Source organism: Amphiura filiformis, chromosome 8, assembly GCF_039555335.1.
Source record: "Amphiura filiformis chromosome 8, Afil_fr2py, whole genome shotgun sequence".
Taxonomy (NCBI): domain Eukaryota; kingdom Metazoa; phylum Echinodermata; class Ophiuroidea; order Amphilepidida; family Amphiuridae; genus Amphiura; species Amphiura filiformis.
The window spans coordinates 7338458-7347676 of record NC_092635.1 but is presented as its reverse complement, the minus strand read 5'-3'; the positions used below and the strand labels follow the sequence as shown (position 1 = coordinate 7347676).

The following is a 9219-nucleotide window of genomic DNA, read 5'->3' as shown; positions in this document are numbered from 1 at the left end:
CTGAGAGTTACACCCCCTCTAATGACATTCACAAAGCCTTCCTAAAATGTTTCTTGTATCTTAACAAGGCTATAGAAAGCATCCCAACTTCCTAGACACATTTTTTGAAAAGTTATAACTGAATTTCAAAAAATAAAAATTTATTTGAGAAAACCTCAAAAAAGGAAGCGGGAGGGGACGTGAAACATGTTTATTTTTTTATTTGGCCTAATTAATTTCTATCAGTTAGTTATTTAAATAAATAAAACTGTTTGAAAACAATAGAATACATAAAAATTATAATGCATGTTCATTCTGACAGTTTTTCGCGTCATCGGTTGAAAGTTTTTCACCCGTAACCTTTGAACGCGATGTGCGATTTGTATCAAATAAAAAGTAAAAGATAGCTGAATGTTTTTAGTAATATATCATAAGAGAAATTCCAAAAACTTTTTAGCACCCAATCCCTCCTTCACATCCAGAGGGCGGTGGACTAACTTGGCATACGAGCTGTCTGCGAAGGATTAAAAGAAAAATCCGAGAAAAATAGAATGTTTTAGCCTGTTTTTTAGCAGTCGGAAACCAGTTTTGTTTGTGCTTATTACTAGTGAATTTTAACATTTTATTCCACATGTATCGTTTATTTTACGTTTAAAATGTTGTCAGTTACAATACCTACTTCGAAGGCTGTTGTGCCAGCCGATGAACGGCCGTATACGGTAAGCTTAAACTTGTGACTTGAGTCGAAGTTGAAATCATCATGAATGCATGCACTGCTCTCCTGAGTGAATATTTTTCTTCTTCTCGGTTACTGGCGGGGCTCAAACTTTAAGCATATAAGCCAGGCATGTGCGGGGGGGGGTATGCTGATTAGTTGAGGTTCTGATGCGTCTGCGGTTGTGCCTTGGAGCTATAATCTTACACTATTTATGTAACACTTTGAGACGTGATGATATTGTCAGTTAGATTTTATATTCCATTCCTGTATGGTACGTGGGAAATATGAGTTCTTAGGTGTTTGTGCGGCAGTGAGGTATTTGATAATTTTGTGAGTTCTTGTGGCGAAGGCCTTGTCGGGTCACCGGCGTTAGGAACTGGTCACTGCTGGGTATGTCGACAAGTTCTTGTGTAATCTTGTACATACACTTGTGCGAGATGAGCTGCAGGAGAGGTAGCCATTCAAGGTCGCTAAGAATTGTGGTGACAGTTCCCTCAGATTTCTCGTAATTATGTTTCACAAACTGTGCTGCACTCCTTTGGGTTCTGTCCAGTTGTTTGCAGTGACCTTTGGTGTGGGGATCCCACGAAATGGGATGTTGTCACAGCTACAATTCTGTAGGTATCCCAGGCAAACCTTAGTTAACACATTTGCTAGTCAGCGAAATTCGAATTTTTTTTAGAGAATAGGCCGTGAAGGAAACCTACATAAATATGTTTTCTATACTTCACTTGACCCAAATATATGATTTTTTATGGTGATAATCAAGTCGCACATGGAATTTTAGAGGGATTTTGATAGCCCAGTTCCATTAAAAAAAGCTACTATCGCCATGAGACTAAGATCTAGAAACACCCCTAAATGCCGTTTTTGGGAATTTTGCTAGCAGAATCTTTTTGATGAAAGTCAATCTTTGACAAGATGTAACTTTGTTACGGAAAGTGCTATGCCAAAAATGTTTTCAGTTTTGGCTTTCTTTACTCAATGGCTTTAATTTGATATGTAAAATGATGCAGTTTGATGGCAAATTTGAATTCACCTAGCATACCTAAATTCTGTCATGCCTGTCAGTCGAGGAGTGTTGTCATTGTTGTCTAGCTTCGAATTTGTTCACCGATAGCTTCACATATGAGGCTAGAGTCCACAGACCACTTGCAATCGACTCCGTTTTGAACTATTACGTCAGCGGGGGTTGTTGAATTTGGCATGCTTAACTGGAGTGAAACTTTTCATGGGGTGTCTCTAGAGATGCCTGTGGAGTGGTCCTGAATTTTCAGATTTTAAGATGTTCTAGTTTTCTAGACTTGATAGTCTAAAATTTTCTTCAAGTATATATAGGACAAACAGTACTGTAAGTGTACGTAAGTGTATTTTGTTGGTCATTCACTCCAAAGGTAACCTTTCACTCTAATAGTAACCTGGAGCCAATTAGGAGCCAGAATTCCAATATGAGCTGTGACATCACGCCGACCGACAGAATTCAGAAAAACAACAGCATTAAAAAAATTTTGGAATAAAAAAATATTAGATCCTTCTTTGCCAATTGAAAAAAATTCCTAATCCTTGAGTTCTAACTGGAAATGAATCAGGGATTGAGTTATATATGAAAAACAGGCGTGCTACAAATCACACTAACATGTATTAAGGTGGGCTGTTACAGTGCGTAGCATAGGCCCTACATAGGGGCACAGGGGACACATATTTATAACAAATACACTAAGTCACATAAGTATGAAAATTATTATACATGTACTTAGTTCTCTGGGTTAATAGAATGAACAAATTTTAATCTTTCCCCAGAGTACAAAAAATGTAGGCCAGTGCACATAAACGTTGAAAAAAACCCAGTGCATCCGGCCGGATTCAACAGTTATAAATATGCAGTTCTGTTGCCTTCTGCTAGGAATGTGACGAACACTATTTGAACCTAATACCTATAGATTTAAATCTTTCGCTCTTCTCCAACGTGCCTCTTTAGCTCAGCTGGTTAGAGCGCCGTGCTAGTAATAAGAAGGTTGCCGGTTCGAATCCAGCTGGATGCACTGTTTTTTTTGTTGTTTTTTTTTTTTTGTTTTTTTTCATTTTTCAATGTTTATGTGCACTTGCCTACTCTGGGGAAAGATTAGTATTTGTTCAGTTTTTCCAATGTTTTACCATCCAAGGAAAAAAGCTGTCTGAAAAGAAGATGAATAAGTGTTAAGCTGTGGTGTAGGTCAGCCTGTCAGGTCAGGTGGGGCTCCCATTCAACATCCACTAAGCCACCCTTGATTTTGTACATACATGTAGGGGAGTCTTTAACGATGAGTATGACCCATCTGGTCTCTATTTTTATCCATTGAAGGAATGATATCATGGCTGTCAAGTGTCAAGTGTCACACTGGAATCTCTTGAGTAGATTAAGGCACATCCTTCCAGCCGATCGCTGAACCATGTCAATTAAGCTTATTTACCCTCTTTGGTACTTGGATTATCATGTGGTGGTGCCGTATTCTATTTTAGGTTAGACAGGGGACAAGTGAAGTCTAGATTTCATGTCCGGGTACATGATTTGCCTCGGCACAGGAGTTCAGGGCCTTCAAATTTGCCCTGGCCCAGGGTCCCCATAAGGTAAATCCCGCCCTGGTTAAAGGGGCCCTTACTGCTCCTTGTCCATGGGCCCCTAATGCTCTTGCTACGCCCCTGCACCAAGGTAAGGATGGCTTGATGTCGCTAGAAGAACATAACTAATATAAGGGGTGATTGATGTCAAATGCATGGTTTAACACTTTTCTGTGTTGAAGGACATCAGCCAGTCAGAGCCCCATTTGGATAAGGTTTCTAGGTCACTTTGAAAATTTTTTGGATCATGGACAGAGTTTATTTCCCGATATATGAGATCATCATCAACAACGTCTGCGATTAGACAGATCTTAGTGCTATTATAGATGCAATGCTGTACTTTCTGTTTTTATGTGTTTTTTTTTTCTTTCTTCTTTTGCATTAAAAAATATTACTCCAGATATATCAAATTCATGTACAAGTTTCTGGAAGGTCGCATATTGTTGACAAAAGATACCGGGAATTTCACACCATGCATAAGCAGGTAAGTTTCAAAGGACATGCAAAGATTTTGCTACAGACCAACTCAGCCCTCGAATTAAGGATCTGAAGGGGCACAGCAACTTTTTTAGGGCAAGTTGATAATTGCCTAGGATTTTCACTGAAAAGGCAAGGCAGCACAGCAGTTTGTAATATTTCAAGAGGGCATCATGGCAACCGTGGAAAATTTGAGAAGGGCACCAAGCCAGTTTCGCAAAAGTGAAGAAAACACACACAAACATAGATAGATGATTTTATAATGAAGGGGCAGGGTTGGGGCACCGACGGCAACTTCAGAGGGCACGGCAAGTGACTGCCTTGGGTAAAGGACATAATTTGAGGGCATTACGGCAGTGGGGTTGGGCACCCATGGCAAAATGCCATGGGTGCTGTGGGTTAATTCGAGGGCTGGACCAACTGTACTGTAAAAACTTGATAGTTAGCATATTTGCATAAGTTACTTTTGACTCGAGCACTTTCAAAAACAAAAAAAAGATACCGAGAATTTCACACCATGCATAAGCAGGTAAGTTTCAAGGGATATATAAACATTTATTGCAGACCAATAATATGGCCTTAATTGGAATACTGGGTATGTTGGAAAATTGAGATTGTCTGACGTGCAGTTATTAATTTTATGAAAAGGGACCTACCCTTTGTAGCTGTATCAGAAAATCAAAAACATAACCGGCATTCCAACCAACCCAGTCTCATTAATTATGTTACTGCTTGGATTATTTTTCCTCTCAAGTAATTTTAGATGTTTTATAATTAATATTGTATCTTGCTTTCTTGCTATTAAGTGGGTATACGTTCTCCTCTGTCTACAGTTATTGAAGACAAGGCTGCTATGTTGCCATAATGTAGACCTGCATAAAAGTTATTAGTAGAGATGTTCTATAAAGAGTAAGACTAAAAGGCACAGAATGCCTTAAGGCATTCTGTGCCTTCAGCTCTTTCCTTTAACTCCAAATATGATCACTACTCCTTTAGTTCATCACATATCCCTATTTTCTTCTTCCTCTTGGTCTTTCCCATTCTTAATATTGCATTTCTCATAAGTCCAACAGTCATCTCAATATGTGACCAGTTCAATTCTTGTATCTACAGGTAAGGAAATCTCTGGGTGTGAATACACCAGAATTTCCACCCAAGAAAATGTGGCAATTATCAGCTAAAGGAATAGAACAAAGACGACAGGGATTAGAAAACTACTTACAGGTGAGTGGATCATCTTGTCCAACCAAGTTCTATTGGATAATAAGTACTCATGCTTTGTCATGAAATGTCAAGTTATTTCTTCAAGTGTCCATTGCACAGGGGCTTATCATAGCGATGTTTGTGAGCATTAGTATGGATGGATAAGCATGGTGTCCAAATTTGACTTCCTTGTTTGCACAGAATTCCTTGACCCCTGAGGACAAAGAATGACCAAGATACGACCATTGTCTTTCTTGACACAAGAACATTAACATAAGATAATTTCCTTTCTTATTTAAAAAAAAACCCACTGTGATTTATAGTGCGTTACGCACAGGCACAACGTCTAGATGTTGATCCACAAGCCTCAGCACACTTTGCAGGTTGTCGCTGACCACTACGGCCCACATCATTTATTTCAGGGGTCCATTAAAACATACAAGAAAGTTGGCCTGGGAAAGTGTGATCATAATCTGATCCTACCCTTATCCCTAACCCTAACCTTAAATCCTTAACCCTAATCCAAACCTAAAATGCCCTAAACCCTAACTTTGACCCTTTTTGGACTGTTGACCCTGCAGACTAATGGACTGTGTGACCTTGCCATAGCAGACAACATATTTGAAAAATACAGGGCTTCATGGATATTCAGTGTAGAAGAAAAAAGGTGGCACCAACTGTGTCACCAGGTTGACTCCCAAAGGAAAGATTATTTTGAGGAAAAGAACTATTCCATTATAATTATACATGACAATCAAAACTATAATTTGCATGTGAACTGATTTTCAACATATGACTCTCTTTACAGGGAATATTGAATGGATATACTGTACCAAAGTCATTGCTGAACTTCCTCAAAGTAAAGAACTTTAAGAGTTCTAGTTATGAGTAAGTATTGATAAACTGTTGGTACTGTTGAAGTGGAAATTAACATGAAGCAATAAATCTTTGTGCTGCCTTTTCATGCTCAACACAGTGACTGCAAAAATAAAAAACTGAAAATATGTTCTTTTTTGGAGAGGTCTATGTGAGAGAAACTCAAAATCTTGAATTTAAAAACAAGCAAAGTAATTCCAAATCAGCACAGCACAAAAATTACATGTGTGAAAACCACCACTAGTACATATTCCACGAGAAGCCACTTCGCTAAGGTAATACATGGACATTGAAAGCCCTGGTAATAAATAACCCAATCTCCTACATTGACAGCTATGTGAATGCGAATGAACTGCAAAATTGTAATGGGACGCGCCAAGGCTTGAAATACAATTTTATCAACTTTTATAATATAATTATATCTCATGCCAAGCAATTTCGAAACATTTTGCAAAGGGGGAGCGCAGGAGGTTGCACATGGGAGGGGGAGGTGACTTTCGGGATGGGGGGATGATTTGACCAAAATTGTCAAATATTATCAAAAATATCAAGAAACCTAATGCCTAAAAAATCTTTAAAAATGCAACTGTCAGCATCCCGAAGGAGGTAGCTGACCATGCAGCCCTTAGCTTGCCACTGAATGGTGTATGGAACATGCTTGCAAAGCATGCGCTTGTTTGCTATGATACTGCTTGTGCTGGTATGATGTTTAAACTAACAGATATGAATTTATATTTTAATTTAATGCATGCAGCTCGCTGGATGAACTTGGCAGGGATACAAGGTAAAAGAAATGCATTGTGGGTAGAGTGCTTTATGTCTAGCGCTGTCAGTGACATCAACGAAGCAGCTATATCACATGCGTATACATTGTTGTCTTTAAAAGTGCGCATATGTTTGCAACAGAGGTTTGAGTAAACTCTTGCAATATGAAGCAACATACAGTGAGATTGACTCTTATCTGATATCATGTACTGTCTGCACTAGGCATGAAGCACTTTATAAAAAGAAATGCTTGCTATAAAGAATTTGAGATGTTTTTGTCATGTATTATTTTGTATCCCTTTGCAGCACATTGTATGTGCAGAAATATTTACTTCAGGCCAGATAAATACTGAATTTATGTTTCTTTTGACATTTGCCTTGCCCTTGAGTCTAAATAAAATTTTTAATTTCAATCTGTTCCTATTGAATTTAGTACCGTGCCAAAATTAGTGCAAACAATTACATTAGCTATTCAATTATTACTCTGATAATTTCTATCGAACATAAGGTTTAGAACACTCAGGGATGACCAAGCAAGGTGCCGCTGATGAGTTATGTGTGCCATGTATGTATTGTATGTAGCAGAGGCATTGACTGTTGGGGTCCATGAGACCACTATATTAGGGAACAGGGGCAATGCTTTAGCATGACCCAGTGGTTAGGGCTCCTGAGAAGCACCATGAGCATATAAAGCCTAAGCAGACCAGGATGTCTAGTTTTGAACACATGTTAATTAATTTTATCATGTCGGCCTAAAAATACATGTACACACTGCCATTACAGTTTAGAGACACCCTCCTGGTCATGAATTTTTTTAGATTGCAAAAAAAACACCAAAACAGGGCAATTATGTTTATTTTTCAATTTCAGTTTCTGATGAATTCCAAAAAGTAACCTTCCATTTTTTTAATATGGCAGAAATTTGAAATCTTTTTGATATACTTGCTCAAAAATGTTACCCCCTTTTTTTCTAATACATATTGTACTTTTCCTTGTAGCTCCAATCATTGGCCAGTGATGGTATTTGATGAGGACTCATTCCTGACCCAATCATCTGATGATAGTTACACTGATATACTTACTGATGGGGTCACACAAGGATTATTTGAAGATAGCGATTCATCAGACCCAGCAAGTAGCGGTGTTGGCTGAAAAGATAACAGTATTGAAAAGAAGATTTGCTAGTTACTGATACAGTGGTCATCATGTACATGTAATAGACAAGATTATATACATATAGTTGCTATCAAAATACGTTTTCTCTGTTTGGCAGGCTTTATGTGTGCATGGGTTAATACGCATTACCACATACTTGTCTGTGATTAGATGCTATGTGATATGCTGTCACAGATTCTACAGTACCAACTCATTGACATGTCAACATTGCTCCACTCATTTTGGCAAAGCCGAATTTGACGATGCCCATATTCCTACCCAGAACACAGAGAAAAAGTACTTTGAAAAATATTGCAATGATGCTTTATTTGGAAAATTGTGACTCCATGTAGCAGCATGTGTAATGATAGCCACACATGGATACCAAACTACAAATAGTGTGTCTCCTCTCACGTTGAGCATACCGCCATGTTAGATTTTGTTGTTGCAGCTAGAGTTCGGTGCATTTATGTGGTTGTGTCACCAGTTAATGGACAAATCGCCCTTCTATGGATGTGTATACACTCCGAGGGATTAGGTTAATGGATGTGATTTGAATCTGCCACTGCAATATCCAATATGGCGTTACTCACAACTTGAGATGAGACGGACTATAATGCACCTCCTGCAATCCAAGTTCTCCCAGTTGTGGATGAATAAGATTCAATATGTTTTAACATCGTAATTAAGTTCACATGACACACAGTTGTGTATAATGGACTTTGTCACCAGTGATAGCATCATATTCAAGCAAACAGTGATATTGCTGATTTGAACTGAAGAGCCAAGCTACATCTACCAACATAATTAATTTCTAGTGGGGTACTAAGATGGGACATCCCCCCCCCCCTGTATGTAGTGGTGCATTGATGTATATGGACTGGTAAAGCAACCTGTTCTTTTTGCAGTTATTAATTGAAAAGCATTTTTAAGTTACACCACTTCATCCAAGCAAGTGTTACAGGTGTCTAAGGCATGTTGTGTATGTGACATAATGTTTATGTGACATCTACACTTATGTTTTTGTCTATAAAAAGTATTACAAATTATGATGCAATATTTAACTTGCCAACTATATGAATGACTGTCTAAGTGGCATGATACGAAACATATTATATCAATTACATTAATCAAGATCAGGTTTGTTTTAGATATATTTCTTCAACAGGATTACAGTGAGACCAAAGAAAAACATCTTGTCAGAAAATTGATCCGAGTTAAGCAGTTAATGTATGTTTATATCTGCCTACCTCTGTAGGGTCAGATATTGCACTATTAATTCTGAGAAATAATAATGTCTGTCAAACAAAATTGCCTTATTCTCATCTGCACTCCTACATGTAGGTCAATATACAGTATCTATAGGTAAGACCAAAGCAGGATACTATGTTTTACTTGGGAAGCAGATACCTTTTGGAGGTAATTGAGTCAAGATGTAGGATCTGCAA

General features: G+C 38.1%; 1 protein-coding gene across 3 annotated transcripts; it reads left to right on the top strand.

Annotated features, from left to right (window-relative positions):
• The first annotated feature begins 487 nt into the window (after positions 1-487).
• LOC140158565 (sorting nexin-24-like) lies at positions 488-8829 on the top strand. 3 transcript variants are annotated; one of them, XM_072181700.1, is made up of 6 exons: positions 489-698; positions 3696-3779; positions 4886-4996; positions 5784-5863; positions 6606-6635; positions 7615-8828. In XM_072181700.1, the coding sequence occupies exons 1-6, from the start codon at positions 636-638 to the stop codon at positions 7766-7768; spliced, it is 522 nt and encodes a 173-aa protein (XP_072037801.1). In that variant the 5' UTR covers positions 489-635; the 3' UTR covers positions 7769-8828. The 3 variants fall into 3 exon arrangements, with proteins under 3 accessions (XP_072037802.1, XP_072037801.1, XP_072037803.1); XM_072181701.1 differs by lacking the exon at positions 6606-6635 and having other exon boundaries at positions 488-698; XM_072181702.1 differs by lacking the exons at positions 489-698; positions 3696-3779 and adding an exon at positions 4251-4301 and having other exon boundaries at positions 7615-8829.
• Positions 8830-9219: the final 390 nt, after the last annotated feature.

Bases quoted from the DNA above. Each gene is read 5' to 3' on its own strand.
- LOC140158565 (XM_072181700.1), top strand. From the start codon at position 636: ATGTTGTCAGTTACAATACCTACTTCGAAGGCTGTTGTGCCAGCCGAT. The intron at 3,780-4,885 runs GTAAGTTTCAAA...TTGTATCTACAG, and splicing joins TTCACACCATGCATAAGCAG to GTAAGGAAATCTCTGGGTGT. The intron at 6,636-7,614 runs GTAAAAGAAATG...TTTTCCTTGTAG, and splicing joins GAACTTGGCAGGGATACAAG to CTCCAATCATTGGCCAGTGA.